General features: G+C 29.6%; 1 protein-coding gene across 1 annotated transcript; it reads left to right on the forward strand.

Moving 5' to 3' along the window:
* Positions 1-4,016: 4,016 nt before the first annotated feature.
* On the forward strand, positions 4,017-14,892 carry LOC114185201. Its single transcript, XM_028072792.1, has 15 exons — positions 4,017-4,482; positions 4,862-4,956; positions 5,036-5,149; positions 5,877-5,981; positions 6,074-6,145; positions 6,915-7,027; positions 7,295-7,426; positions 8,884-8,952; positions 9,017-9,104; positions 9,315-9,386; positions 9,475-9,575; positions 11,082-11,199; positions 14,053-14,112; positions 14,251-14,361; positions 14,533-14,892. The coding sequence occupies exons 1-15, from the start codon at positions 4,368-4,370 to the stop codon at positions 14,641-14,643; spliced, it is 1,476 nt and encodes a 491-aa protein (XP_027928593.1). The 5' UTR covers positions 4,017-4,367; the 3' UTR covers positions 14,644-14,892.
* Positions 14,893-16,660: the final 1,768 nt, after the last annotated feature.

Here is a 16,660-nt window from a genome sequence, read left to right on the forward strand (position 1 = left end):
AATGATTTTTTGACAAACAATTTCTTAACAAAATTGACAAAATTACTAAATAAAATAATTTGTTATTTTTTATGAAAGTTATAAAAATAAAATAATAAAGTTTTATGGTTTTTTTTTTACCAAATTGGTAAAAAAATTTAAATAGTTGGTCTACAAATATGATTTTCATGAAAAATTTTCATAAGATGAAAATTTATATCACACATGTACTTTACATTACAGGTAATATAAAACAATATTATTTTTATTTTAAAAAGAAATGCTAGTTTAAGAAATAAAAGTTAAACATATCTTTTTGTAAAATTTTACTTCCATACATATTTATATTTCTTGAAAACCCAACTAATTATAAGTCATGATGAATTATAAATCATAAAAAAATATTGAAGTACGATTAAAATTTAAAATTGATATATTTAAATATAAATTATTCTCTCATTCTAAATATGTAGAGACTGATATTAAAAATCAACTTTTAGTAATTATTTAACTGCTTTAAAGAAACACTACGATCATAAAATATTACAATTTATTAACTTAAGACAGTTGAACTTTGGTCGGATAAGAGAGTGAATTTGAAGAGGTGGAAAAATAACAATTTTAAAAATAAAATTGAAGTAATTTGTATTAAAAAAAATAATAGGAAGAATAGAAAATTGAATGGGTTAAATATGTTTTTGATTTTTTAATTTTTAGTGAATTTTGGAATTAGTTCATTTCGAAACTTTTGACCAATTTAATCTTTTATCTTTCGAAATAGGTGAATTTAGTACTTTTAATCAAATTTTGTTAAGTTTATTTGATATTTCAAGCGCGTTTCATAATAGTATTTGACTTAATATTAAAGAAAAAACATGTCAAACATTATAAACAACTCAAATATAATCCTGAAATGCGTACGAAATATCAAATAAATCCTAACAAAATTTGATTAAAAAAACTAAATCTACGTAATTCGAAAGATAAAGGACTACATTGGTCCAAAATTTCGAAATAAACTAATTAAAAAATTCACTGGAAGTTAAGAAATAAAAACATATTTAACTGAAATGAAACTAAAAATTTGTCAAAATTTGTGAGTAATTTATTTGATATGAATGATAAAAATGCAAAATAAAGGCCTACCAAAAATAGTATAAAAAGTGAGTTTCTACGTAAAAGGTTAGCTTTTCCGGAGTGAATCATCCTTCAATCATAATATTTCCTTATCAAATGTTTATTAAGGATCGAAGTATTCTTATAGGTATCCATAATACTAACAAAAAAAAAAGACATAAATTGAGGACAAAGCGTGAGAGTGTGAAAAAACATAAAACATGAAATTAGTGGTTTTTTGAATTTTTTTTTTGCCTTATAAGAATAATATAATTATATGAAGATCCACATAGTTCTAATTTTAGTTAAATAATATCACTTCAACTTTTGTATATTAATAATATGAAGGATGAATATATTATCATTTAATATGATTTTCATGAAAATTTTTCATAAGAAAATTTATATCACACATGTACTTTTCATTACAGGTGATGTAAAAAATATTTGTGATCTAAAAGAAGTATTATTTTAAAAAAAAATCTATTTTAAGAAATAAAAGTAAACCATATCATTTTTGTAAAATTTAACTTTTATACATATTTAAATTTCTTGACAAGCCAACTAATTATAAGTCATGATAAATTATAAATCATAAAAAAAACTTGAAATACGATTTAAAATTTAAAATTAATATATTTAAATATAAATTATTCTTTCATATAGTAAATATGAAGAGACTGATGTTAAAATTTAACTTTTAGTAATTATTTAAGTGCTTTATAGACACACTACAATTACCGTTATAAAATATTACAATTTATTAACTTAAGACACTTGGGCTTTGTTGGATAAGAGGGTGAATTTGAAGAGCTGGAAAAACAAGGATTTGAGGGAAAACAAAAATAAAATTGAAACTCTTTGTATTAAAAGAAAGATAATAGAAAGAATAGGAAATTGAACCAAAAGTTTGTAAATCTGTGAGTAATTTAAGTGATATGAATGATAATAATTTTACAAAGGAAATTCGGAGATGATGAAATTTTTTCACTGATGAAAATTATTATTAATTATTATTTCCAACTTCATTCCAAGGAGTCTAATCTTTCGAAACTTCAATTCTAAATAATTTTATTTATTTATTTATTTTTATCTGTCTATTATTTGCAACATTGATGAAAATATTGAAAATATATTTATGCCTTTTCTTTTTTAAATTAGAGTTTTGATGTTATTTATTGACTTTCTCTTCCGGAAATTTCACAATTTTTTATTTCATCCTCATAACTTCTATATTAATTTATCTTTTATGAACGTGATTATTGTTTTGATACACTCAATAGTTCCACATAACTTACAAGTTAAGGTTAAAAACAATTTAAATACTTTCTTTTACAATCTTCTGAGATGTTTTAAAAAAAAAAATTGTGATGAAATTCAAGATTCCAAAATAGACAATACTCGAATGCGGTGATTTGTGGGAATGAAAAGTCCCCTAACCCTTGGCATGAGAGTTTGTTATGATACATTTAATAACCTCACATCACTTAGAAATTGAAACTTAGGACAATTTAAACATTTTTTCTTCCTATAACCTCTGACATATCTTTACTAAATAAAGTTTTCAAAATTCTCGTACCATAATTTTCAATTTGAATTTTTTGAACATAGTTTCTAAAATAGGATTTTGAAAAGAGAACTTCTTAAATAGAATTTTCATAAACTTTTTGAATCATATAAAATACATTCTAGAATGAATTTTCAAGAATGAAATATCTAGAATAAGCTTTATGAATATGTGATGCTTTGGAACAAGGAACATATAGTATTTATTTCAAAATAAGTTTTCCAAACTAACTTTTTTTAGTGTATTCTTCCTCTAAGATGACAAATTAACAATGATAATAATAATAATAATAATAATAATAATAATAATAATAATAATAATAATAATAATAATAATAATAATAATAATAATAATAATAATAATAATGATAATAATAATAATAATGAGAATAATAATAATAACAATAATAACAATAATAATAATAATAATAATAATAATAATAACATTTTTTTTCCTACTAACGTGGGTGCATCTAGTAATAATAGAGTGACTAAAAACAAGTTCTATTTATTTCATTTAGTTTAAGCCCAATCCTTCTAATGTAAAAAGGAAGATATTTCTGTCATCGTTGATAACAATATCATCATGTTTTTATGAAAAAAAAAAAAAAAAAAGCTAATAAAGAGGGAGATTTTATTGACAATGAATTAATCTAATGATATGAAAAGACAGCAGGCAATATATCTTTTCCACACTCTGAGGCTTGTCCAATCAAATTTACTCATTTCACCGACAGTCTGCAAATACTATAAGACAAAAACATTTCCAGTAGGTTATTTATTTTAATAATTTTATATTATCAATAAATAATTCTTAAAATAATTATTATGAAATTGAAACTTTATTATATACGACAAATTATGGTTAAATAAAAATGTAAAAATGTTTCATATTGTTATTGCATAAACAATACACCTTAACCGAATTTAATTTTTATTTCCAAACTTTTAGTTTTTACTTTAGTCTTATAAATTTACAGATTTCACATATATTTTATCATATCAAGTTATTATTTATTGATATATAAGAATAATTTATTAACACAATGATATTTGACAGGATATAATAAACAAGGCAACAACTACAAATATGGCTAAACTAGTGAAAGAACTAAAATTTTCCTTTGTACACTCTTATTTATCAACCAATTAAATTTTATAAACATCATAAATTTTGAATTAATTATCTTTTAAAAAAAACTATGTAGAAGTAAATAGTCAATATATGAATAAATTTGTTTCCTTCTATGAAAGATGATTTGTGATCTATTTACCATTTACCATTTACAATTACAGTGTTTGGATTTATTAGGAAAATAAACAAAGGTATCAAAATTCAGCGAGGAGTGACTTGACTCTATTCAAAATAGAGCAGTGACTTCTCCATTTTCAACTTGATTTTCCAAATTGCAAAGTTCAGAAGAAACCCGAAAGTTCAGTTTGGTGGAAAACGCATGCTTGTGTTGTGACCCACCTTCACCTAAGAGTCGTTTCATCTTCCTTATTGGTGTTGCGGTTACAGCACTGCGAAGTGTGACTGTGAATTTTTGTTGTGGAATTAGAAACCCTTTGTTTAGTTTACTCTTCTCTGCACCTAACTTTTTGATATACCGAATAAAAACTATTCCTTTACGCCCCTGCTGCTCCAAGTTTTGATTTTGTAAGGAGTGGTGCTGAAGCTACGAAGAGGATAGGCAGAAGCCAAAATGGCACATTTGCAAGAAGTGGATCGAAGCAAGGGTGATTTCATCCGTTTAGAGCGGGAATCTGTCATTCCAATTCTGAAGCCTAAGCTCATAATGACACTGGCCAATCTTATTGGTATTGCTTTTGTTTGAACATTCTTTTGCTCACCTTTGCCATCTCAAATTGGTCTCTCTGTTGTTATTGTTGTTGGTAGTTATAAAATCATTTTTGGGGAGTGTTTGGACTTTGTTGTGCTCTGATTGTGTTGTGGTTGTCCTTCGAATTGAGAGTATTGGTGAGGGTGGCAAAATCAGTGTTGCTTTTCCACGATTGAAAACAAATTTGAGATTGGTATTTCCGACCCCTTAATGATTTAGTTTTTGAGTGCTAATTTGGAGTTCAAATTTTGTATATATTATACTTTAGAAGAAATTTGGCTCGTTTTTCTCCTTTTCTTCGACTCATTGTCATTAAATTCTTTGTGACTTGAATTCTTTTTGGGTATTATACGCAGAGCATAGTTCAGACCGGACTGAGTTTTTGAAGCTCTCCAAGAGAATAGAGTACACAATTCGAGCTTGGTACCTTCTACAGTTTGAGGACTTGATGGTATTATTCGTTCCTTGATCTTTCTGATATATTTTTAGATGTCTGGTGGTTGTGGAGCTTGATTCCTTTGTGTCTCCAGCAACTTTATTCCCTCTTTGACCCTGTGCATGGAGCACAAAAGTTGGAACAGCAGAATTTATCTCCCGAAGAAATTGATGTGCTTGAACAGAATTTCTTAACCTACCTTTTTCAGGTACTCTCTCTACTTCGCATTCAAGTATAATCTCTTGGGGATATTGTTAGTATAATATATACTTGAAAATCTATCACGGATTACGGTGTTACTATAAAAAGTAAATGCACCAGTCTCGCAATGGTTATGGGTGCTTCTACATTTTTCCTCTTCGGTTTTTTTGTCACCAAATTAGTTCCTCGAAAAAGAGCAATATCCTACACTGATCTTCAAAGATTATGTTACCAAATTAGTTTCTCTAGATCTAAAATGTCTCCACATGCGTTTTTATGAACTACTGAAGTTGTGACGCTGAATGGATGAATTTGGTAGTGGTTATCCTTTGAGGGATTAGTTTGGTGAAAAAAAAAAATCTTTGTAAGACCTATGTTGGTGACACTCTAGTCTTTTGGAGAACCTAGTAGATTTTTGCTTCAATATATAGTAACCTACGGCATTGAGGAGGGATGAGGCAAAATTGTTGCTACAGTCTTGAGTTCACCTGTGTTATTAGGATGGAAGAGTGAAAAGATTAAATGGCTGCTTTTTAACATAGAGTAACAATGTTAAAAGTTTGTTGTACAACCGCATTGTAGGGTCGTTAATGATTAAGGCTAAAGACATGGGTTTTAGCTTAAGGTAATCGTAACAAATTTAATTTTCAAAACCTAAACAACGAAGTGATATTTTGTAAATTAAATTTACACCCCTTAGTGGTTGAGTGAAGACTCTTTGTTTCTTTATGTAGGTCATGGAAAAGAGCAACTTCAAGATAGTGACTGATGATGAGATTGACGTTGCACATTCAGGCCAATATCTTCTAAATCTTCCCATTACTGTTGATGAGTCTAAGGTTTGTGCATAATTCACGTTCCTTTAATGGTATATTTAGATGCTTGTTTTTGCTGTTAGTAGTTGCTCATGTCTGTATTTTTGCTGATGAAGCTTGACAAGACACTTCTGAAGAAATATTTTGAAGAGCATCATCATGATGACCTTCCTGATTTTTCTGATAAGGTATGGCTCTTAATCTAGTGTAGAAGGTATTTATCCAAGAGCATTTCATGGTTCTGTGGTGTTCGTTATTTATTATCTGGCTGGGAATCTGTGTATATGTAAGTCTCAGTGGTTCCCTGCCCCATTTTTAAGTTATTGTAGCATACATAAAATCATTTCAGGAGAAAGACCTTTCATTTTCAAGTTTATTTATTTTTGTTACAAATGACAGACATTCTACAAGATGTTTAAAGTTCAAAACCCTAACAACTGGCTTAGACAATGTTATATTGAAGTATTGGCAGTCCATCCTTGTTCGAGAAGCAGAATCTTAAGTTTTTTTATGAAGTTGCGAATTTTGGACCAAATCATGAATCACATTGATTGATGCCACTGTCTTTTGGTAGTGGTCCAATATCGGATGTTGTGATGTTAAGTTGTTAAGTAAAGACCAGAACTTTGTAGGTTAAGAAGGTTTATGTATTTGTGGAGATCAGGTAGATATTATTTGGCTTTTGTTACTTGACTTCTTTGATGCTGATTTATTATTGATCTTTCCCTCTCTCTCTCTCTCTCACACACACACACACCGTTGTATACTCACAGTAGAGGCTAGTTCACAATTATTCTTATAATTATTTTAATTGTTTGCAGTAGATTGGAAAAAGTTGTAGTTCCTCAAAATAAATGAGCTGAACCTGCAAATACAAATTCCAATCTAAACATTGTTGTTGTCCCTTGAGTCTAGTCTGATTGTGAAATGGCAAGCTAACAAAGCATATTATTTTAGTATGTTATCTTTCGTCGTGGCATTGGGATTGATCGAACAAGTGACTACTTTGTCATGGAGAAAGTGGACATGCTTATTGGACGGTTTTGGGCATATCTGTTGAGGCTAACTAGGTAAGCAGACTCAGTGTGGAATATTTTGTAGTTGATGCTATGAATATCCACTATTGATTATCATATTAGCTAGTTTCAGCAAGACATGTGAAAGGCCAATATGAAATAATTTATTGTTTCCATGAGTTATTATAGTCAATATGAGTTTCGTCTGTGTAGTGAAAGGCCATATTTTTTAATCTATTCATGTATGTACATGGTATACACAGGATGCTTCTTTAGGTGCTTTTTTCCCCATACAACTTTATAGAGCGGTACTGCTTGCAGGTTGGAAAAGCTTTTATCCCGAAGGTCAAAAAGGCGAAATAAGAAAATTCCAAAGGACAATGAAATTAACTCTGAAGTAGATGAACAGGACCTATATGTTGAGCGAATACGTCTTGAAAATATGCAACTAAGGTTGAAAAATGCTTTCTCTCCACATCGTGGTTGTTGTTGCTACTGCTATATTTCTTGTTTTCTTATTTTCTTTCTGGATGGAGGCCAGTGCCTTTTTATAACTTATTAATTGTAATAGAAGCTTATTAGATGAGATGAATTTTGGCATGTAAGATTGACCATCATCTTCAAGTTGAATGTTAATTCTGAAAATTGATTGTTGGCATCTTTCATTCAACTTACTATTTAAATTCTCATTCTATGCTCTGTACCGCATAAAGTTTTGGTACTGTATGTTCATTACTCTGGAAATATAACATCTTAGTAGTGTAACATCAATATTGGGTGAAGGTCATGAAACAACTGTCTATAAAGCTTTAAATTAGCAGGGAAAGATGCACGAATGATTTTATTTTATATTTGTAACATGTCCCTTCACTTAAGAGCACTTTGGCCTTGTAGTATCAATAATTCACTGGTCAACCTACCTTTTACAGAATTTATCGTTTTATTAGAAGAACAAGGACAACGAACTTTAAACTCAAGATCATGTGAACACGGAAAGTCTGATACATTGTCCTGAACTATCTCAAAAACGGAAGTTGTTGGATGAAGTCACGTGAGTGGTTTTATGTTTCAATTCTAACAATAGACAATGATCATTTCTGAGATAATTGTCAACTTGGATAGAGGTTTTTGGTCTTCATTAAGCCTAAGTACAGGAACATGGAGAATTTTTTTGTGATGAAAATCTTGAACTCTAATACTTTGTACTGAAGTAACTATTTTAAAATCTTGTTAGGTGACTATACTATGTCAAAAACTGAAGTTAGATGAATTCATATGAATGATTTTATATTAAACTTCTAACAATAGACATTTGTCATTTCTGAGATAATAGTCAACCTGGATTGGTGTTGTTGGTTAAGTTCAGGGAACATGGGGAATTCTATTGTGGTGAAAATCTAAAACTCAGAAAAGTGAATTTAAGTACAGTCTTAAAAAGTGAGTTTATGCCTTATTCAACACTACAAACTCTTCAAAGATGGGATTTACAGTCATTTATATGCTAAAGTTGTACCATATATCTAGTCAATATGAGATTTCCAATACATCTTCTGGTTCAATAGTGACCTGCTAGTGAATGACATAATTGGCCTGACAAACCTTACTATAATAGATTTGGATACTATCACATAAAGTAAGTTTATGCCTAACTCATGCCTACAAAACTATTCAGTATGATAAGGCTTACACACACTTATATAATATAATTTGATCATATCGTTAGTCATTGAGAGATCTCTAATATATAGGAAATTATTGAGTTCCACATATAATTAGTATATGTACTGTTTATCTTTGAAGTATATTATGTTTCTTTCTCACCAAAATGCAGTGCTTATGCAGTTTTCTTTTGCACAAATTTTTAATGTGTTGATCCGGTCACTCATGTGATTATTTGCTGCAATTGCCAGTTGTCGTAATTTGCTGGGCAAGACCTTAATCCAAGAACCGACATTTGATAGGATAATTGTTGTCTACAGGTAGATCTTTATACATCAAATATCTGTTGAAATTTTTAAATCTAATAAGCAAATTATTTTTCAGGAGAGCCAGAACCAAATCAAAAGATGAACGAGGAATATTTGTGAAGCATTTTAAAAACATTCCAATGGCTGATATGGAAATAGTTCTTGTGAGTTACCTCATTGTGAAGACTTCATATATTGAATATTATGGTTAAAAGTTGAATGTGTTCTGCTACACACTCAGCTCAGAAAATGAAAAGCATCATATGCCATTAAACAGAAATCTAACATGAATCTCTTATGAACGTTCAAATTTATATTAATAAATTTTCCCTGGTACTAGTAATGACCTTCGTTAAGAACTTCTTACTTGACAGCCAGAAAAGAAAAACCCTGGATTAACACCAATGGATTGGGTCAAGTTTCTTGGATCAGCTATAGTTGGGCTGGTTAGTCTTTTAACCTTGATTTATTTTTTATGTTTTAGTGTTCTTGTTTTCCATCATCTTGAACTAATGAATCTGATGGTCTTATCAGGTTGCTGTAGTTAGTTCACTTGAAATGCCTTCAGCTGATTGGTGGGTCATCATTGCTGTTCTATCCACTGTAATTGGTTATTGTGCTAAGACATACTTTACGTAAGTATTTTGTTGCTTGTTCCCTATTATTGCTGATATATGCTGTTAAGATTTTCCTTTCCGCAAGCGTATTGAGGTGATGTAATACTTTTAACAAGTGTTTTATCCACAAGGACTTATGCAAAAATTATAGCAACCATAATCTTTATTTGACTGGTAGTGAAAGCTACAGAAAATAGCGTTTCAAAATGATTTTATTTCAATTTCAAAAGTAAAAATTGCTACATTTGGAATAATAATGAAAAGAAGAATTATTGAGATTGAACTTCACGTTATCCTTTTGTTGTGCTCTCTTGATTATGTGTGTATTCATTTAGTTACTCAGTGTTATTGAAAGTTCAAGAATCCTTCTAGATCAATTCCCTAAATCTAGAAAGTCTAAAGATTTAACTATAACATCTGAATTCTGCAAATCATCGTAATAAAATCCTTGCTTTAAGCTCAAAACTTGATTTAACTAATAGATTGAAATCTATCTCTAGCATTCAAAAAATATTAGATGATTTGATTCAACCTCAAGTTTAAGATTTGTTTTCCAACCCTAACCTAAATCAGTTAAAGAAGACAAGTGATCTGTTCATCTAAACATTTAAGAACAAAATCAAATCATTAACACAGGATAAAATTATGGACTATATATATATATATAAGCAGCACTACAAAGAGTTTGGAAAGATTGCATTCAATCCCAATACAAAAAGGATCAAACATCCATGGTGATTATGGGTTTCCTTTTGAAAGCAAAAGAGTGAGCTTTGAATCTTCTTGTCAGTTGATTGAAGGCCTTCTTCTCTTCCTTGGTGCTCTTGTTTCAGACCTCTCTCAAACCCTCAGAAAGACACTACCAAAACCTTTTTAGTTGAGGCCAACTATTTGTATTCTACAACTTTTTCTCATGCCAATCTGATGTGTAAAGCCGAAAAAGTATAAATACTCATGCTTTTCCATTCTTCGAAGTTGTTCCTTTCTCTGTGTTGGAAGTCCCACATTGACTAGAGATAAGACAATTTCATAATATATAAGTGGGATGCAAACTTCACGTTACAAATAGGTTTTGTGGGGTTGAGTTAGGCTTAAAGTCCACTTTTCTGACACTTTGTCCTTAATTGGCTATTTTCCCATGAAATTTAGCACTTGCTCCTACAAAAAAAAATTCAAAAGAAACTATTCTATAATGAGAGAGGTTATGATCTAAATTAAGGAAAATAAAGTTGTTAAGCACCCAATAAAGATCATACTTCGACTGAATTTTTCCGCAGCTGTGAAAATTGTTTTCATATAGCTCTGAAACTTGATCTATTTTTGTTGGACACTATTGATAGAAATCTCTCAACTTGTTGACTAGTTAAATTGTTGTCTCTTCATTCTTTTTTTCATACAAATTCATGTAACTTGTTGAATTGTGTTCACATTATCATTGTCATATTCTAATAACTTAAGGTGTATGGAAGTAAATGCATTTGAATATATTTAACCACAGTGGCCACTAATTTGTTTTCCCTGTAGGTTCCAACAAAACATGGCTCAATATCAAAATTTGATTACACAGTCAATGTATGACAAACAACTTGACAGTGGAAAGGGTACACTTCTTCATTTATGTGATGACGTCATTCAACAGGAAGTAAGTCCCAGCTTGATGTATTGATATTCTTTTTCTTTTAAATTAAATCATTGTTGATAATTTTTGTTAATGATTTTAGAATTGTTCAGAAAGTAAGATAGGACTGGCCGCTCTAATGGTACCAGAGACTTGCCAGCTTATTTCTGCTCAATCCTCAATCTTTCTTCCTTTAGTTTGACTCTGGCTGATCTGGGATTTGATTGAACTCTTGTTTCTTCAATTTGTTTCTGTTTCTGTGCGTTGGGTGCTGACTGATATTTTTTTGCTTCAGTACCTACTGATTTGTCCTTATAATTGTGCTCTGATTTGATGTTTGATTCTCTTTTGGGTGGATTTACTGTTCTCACGTATTGCTGTTGCTATAAAATGTCATTTGGCAGTGCTGCTGTTAGTGTGAAAAAATGTCAATGTAGTTCTGATTTAAGGTTCTTTAATTATCATAGTTATTGGAATCTTGTGATTCAAAATTCCAATCTTACAATTCGATACATTTTGGCGATCTACTGAATTTTATCTTAGGATGAATCTAATGACTTCGTATCTTACAATACATGAATGAATCTATGTAATTTTTATCACTGTTAGGATTCAATATGTAATGATTTTGTGAGCCTGAATTTTTAAATGAAAGGGAATTTGAGAGAACCCTTGAGAACTTATCCTGTTTTAATTGTGAACTTGAGAACTCACTCATACAGAGCACATACTTATTTAGCTATTTAATTGTTTTATTTCCATTCTTCTAAAACGAAGACTTCAAAAACTTAAGTATAACTAATTGTTTTGTTTTGTATGACTTTTGCTGAATATGATGTGTTATATGATTACCGTGAGCAATATGTTTTATTCTCTTTGACAATATGTTTATGACCGGGTTGTGTTTGACTATAAAATCACACAAACCTAACCTAATATGTATAATTATTAATGGGTTAGATAATAGGTTTATTCAAAAGTGACACAATCAGCATTGTGAATATCCCTAACCTAACTGGAGTCATGCACGTTGCTGTTTCTGAATGCTGAGAAACTCGAATGAAAACTATTTTGAATACTACATTGTTAAACAATACAATTTTAAAATATAATATTCAAATATATTTCATTTCTTAAGCATGACCCAGATCGGGATGACAGGGAACTGGTAAAATATATTACTGAACAGAAAATTGTACTCAATACAGCAGTACTCTTCTTGTCCCAGAGGCAAGTCTCATATCATACATAGAATATTTTTCTCCACAAACTGCAAAAACAACATATACGCTCGATATTTACCGACTTCTAATTCATGGCTGCCACCAGTTATTTTCTATTAGTTACTACCATCAGACTGTTACTCTTCTTTGTTTCCTCTGCCTCGCAGTATATTATGTACCTTCCAATTTGGCTGGTTTGTGAACCAATGGGTTTGCCTGTTAGTGATTCCCATGAACGGAAGCTTTTAGTGTGACAAAGGTTTTGTTTCAAATTCTTTCTGTAAATTTGTTATTAACTTATTATTAATCATGTTGTTGGAATTTGTTTTTTAAGAAAAGAAAAGCAGAATTTGCTTAGCGGATCGCAAGGAATAAGTCATGAAAATAGGGATAACAAAGCACCAAAAACTTCCTAACTGACTCCTTAAAACTAGGAAAGCAATAACAAATAAAAATAACAAATTCGGAATGTGGACATGTCTCAGTCTTGAAGCATTTTTTTTCCCAACACATAATCAGATTCTTGACATTTTGGTATGTCTGTCAATCTAGAGGAACATGGATAGAGTTGGGATTTTATATATTGGTTATTAAAATATATAATCTTGATGATATGTCCTCGTGCTAAATTTGTGATGGTTTCATTCACATCACCTTGTTAGTTGTTTGTTTGACCCATACTGCTACACTAAGAATCCATTAGCTGTTGAATTTAAGCAATTGTGTGTGATCAGGTATCCTGTTTAAAAAGTATTATATGTTGATATACGAGAATGGAATGTTAAACAATATTGGATGAGTTTCAAACCGACCTTTCAATTTGATTGGTGGATTTTGTGGGAAATTCATCTGATATTGTGTGAACACTCATGCATGTGTGTGTATATCTTAGGCTTATTTGAAGTTCTTGTTTTACCACTTCTTTTAACAAGTTTATATGTCTATATTTTCTTACAAGGGAGAAAAATCATCCTATTTGTTAGCAACCATAATCATATATTGGCCGTAATTGCTCCCCGGTATACATGTAAAGTTTAAAAACTAAACTATGTAAACTAAAAACTGGAGAGATAGCTAAAACCCTTAGGATCTTGATACTGGACATGAGGTCCACTTAGGATAGAAAACCCTACTTTGTTTCATCTTGCTTGACAAGACCCACTACACCCCATTTGTAAATAATAGGATGGATATAAATATACCTTTATACCATCTCTACAAATAACACAAATTGAATGCTTCCAGCCCAAGGTCCCTCAATATCTTTGGAAGGAACAAAAACCATATTTGATATCTTATATGGACGGAAATTAAAGTTGAAAGCTCAACGCAACTCATTTAAACAATTCCCTTCTATCAAATGTTCCTGAACAGAGTGAAAAGTATAGGGATACTGTTTGAAATATCAGCTTTTACTTCTCAAATGCTCTCCAATTTGCAATTCATTTTTTAAACGTCTAATAATTTAAGAAATATCATCTTTTATTTGGGTCTTAAGATTATGCTACTACTAGATATTTGGTAATCAAGTTGTTAGATTGTTGAAAGATCATTTTATGGATTCCAGTTGCTCCGCGTATTAAGAGCTTGGGCTCTCAGCTGAAATTTAAGCATGTAACTAACGGCCATCAATCTGTAATTCTTTAATGTGTAGGTCAAAGAGGTAATAGTTTCATTCTTTATTCTGATGGAACAGGGCAAAGCTACAAGACAGGTACGCACATGAACATAAGATATTACCAATCTTGTTCTTTTGTTCTCTATATTTAGAAATTCTATTATATACGTAGAAGAGCAAGATTTTGTTATTGCTGTCTAAGTACTTACATTAGCTGTTTGGTATATGAATCAGGATCTTGATCAATGGTGTGAGGAACTAATCAAAGAAGAGTTTGGTGAGGATTGTAATTTTGATGTGGATGATGCTGTTGAGAAATTAGAGAAATTGGGAATTGTTACTCGGGTGAGATTCCTCAAAAATATTTCCGTAGTGATTATTAGTATATAAATAATAGTATATCTCTTTAAAGGAACACTCTGTAACTTGGTTTTATTATTCCCATTTGTTCTCAGATATATAATTGTCAGAATATTTTGATTTCTTTGTTGACTGGAAACTACTCTTGTTATTCAGGATTCTGTTGGTCGGTATCAATGCGTTGGGCTAAAACGGGCTAACGAAATCATTGGCACCACCACTGAAGAGCTTGTCCTCAAGGCAAGACAAGGAAACATGGCTCCTTGATGATGATGATGTCAGAAGAAGGTTCTTATGTCTCATGTACATGTTTGTGTTGGTTGATAATGATAAAATCCAGAAATTACCTTTAGTTAGAATTTTCCATTACACAAATCTCAAGAGGGAAGTTAGTTTCTGCTTTCTGTACACAATCTTCTGTATTTTTCATGTAAGTCTATGTCAATGTGTATTCTGTATTTTATTATTTTCCCATTAGTTTGTGTTAATAAAATTACAGTGTTTGGATTCACATTATTTTCAACCTTTTACATGTAATTTAGTGTAATTACCACTTTTGTTACTCCAACACTGGATTGTCTCAACTTTCTGTGACAATTTTAGTTAAACCTTCACTGATGGTGGATTTTGGAAACATGACAAATTCTTTTGAAAATTGAGAAATGTTAGTTTATTTGTGGGCTAATCATTTGTTACTAAAAAAATTTGGATAAATGGTTTTATGTTTTTTAAGGATATGAAAGTTAAAAATAAAAGAATGAATGAATAAAAATGCCCATGTTTAAATTACGTATACTATCATGGCAAAAAAAAAGTATAAACTAATGAAAAATTATCATTTTGAGCTAGCTTATTGAAAAATTTATGAATTTATTATTACAACGATAGTGTGAAATTCTTGTATATATGGTAAACAAAGGATGAGTTTCGGAGTTATTCCTTCTCGTTGCATAAAAGTATCAATACAATTTTAGTTTTTTCTAGTATTTATAGCTTTAATTTCAAATTTAATTTTATATAACGAATCTAATATTTATCCATCTATGACCACTTCTTTTAATCGGTATAGTGGATTTCTTATCGTATAATTTTTTTAATCTGTATTCTTATTTTAATTTTAATTTTAATTTTCATAATGTTTAGAAGCAAATATAAAAATAATCTGGTATTGCAATATAAAACTTGTGTCTAAAAATATATATTTAGTATGAAGTTTAAGTATGATTATAGAATATTTTTTATATTTAAAATATGTGATTGAACGTCTTAAATAGACAAATTGAATAAGTATGACTATACAGCCTAAACTGGGATTATCTTCTGAGAACGATGATAGAGTTATTTATAAATTGGTAAGATAACGTAAACTTCATGCAATATATTGATGTATAATAGTGATCGGATTAAATATGATTTTTTATTCTTTAATATTTAATGAAAATTGACATTAGATTTTTTTAAAATTTTTTCAAATCTCTTAACTTTAGAAATATTGTAAATTTAATTATTTTAAATATGTGAATTTAATTATTTTAAACAAATATTATGAAATTTATTTGATGTTTCAAACATGATTTATTAGTTGAAACGTTAAACTTAACAATTTTTCTTAGAAAAAAAAAATCCATGTATTTCTGTATATAAGGATTAAAGTGGTCCAAAGTTTCGAATATTGACTAATTTTAATTTTCACCGAAATTAGAGGACAAAAAATATATTTATCTATAATAATAATTTGTTTTTCTTTGCTTTTATCAAATGGATGGGGATGAGTAATGTTTTCTAATTACGTTTTTAATGAATCTAATTGGCTCTCTAATCTCTTCCGTTTTTCTCCCCATCAACTATTTATACATGATTTGACTCTTTAAAATAAGAGTTTAGTGGATTTAATAAATTTTTTCTGGTAATACTTTTTGTTAAAGTTATTTAACCCATTTCTTTTAATGTAGCCTTTATTTTGTTAAGAAGAATTCAATATATTGTTGTTGACTGACAGTGACGAGTGACAATATAAATGATAACATGAGATCAAGGTGACTAGACTTGTACAATGAGATACCTAGATGATTGGACTTATATAATGTTACATTTCATTTATTTATAGTCTCATATTGTCACCGTCTCTAAATTATGTCAACACCAATTTTATAAAATAAACCACATTCATCATTTTTTATGAAAATTAGAACTATGAGTTGAAAAAATTTGAGGACATAATCGCAGAAATTATAACAAAAAAAATTATTAAACCTTAAAACAGATATAAAATAAAATGTAATTA

The sequence above is a fragment of the Vigna unguiculata genome, chromosome 1, assembly GCF_004118075.2.
Source record: "Vigna unguiculata cultivar IT97K-499-35 chromosome 1, ASM411807v1, whole genome shotgun sequence".
NCBI classification, from domain to species: domain Eukaryota; kingdom Viridiplantae; phylum Streptophyta; class Magnoliopsida; order Fabales; family Fabaceae; genus Vigna; species Vigna unguiculata.

Bases quoted from the DNA above. Each gene is read 5' to 3' on its own strand.
- LOC114185201 (XM_028072792.1), top strand. From the start codon at position 4,368: ATGGCACATTTGCAAGAAGTGGATCGAAGCAAGGGTGATTTCATCCGT. The intron at 7,028-7,294 runs GTAAGCAGACTC...TACTGCTTGCAG, and splicing joins TATCTGTTGAGGCTAACTAG to GTTGGAAAAGCTTTTATCCC. The intron at 11,200-14,052 runs GTAAGTCCCAGC...TTTAATGTGTAG, and splicing joins ATGACGTCATTCAACAGGAA to GTCAAAGAGGTAATAGTTTC.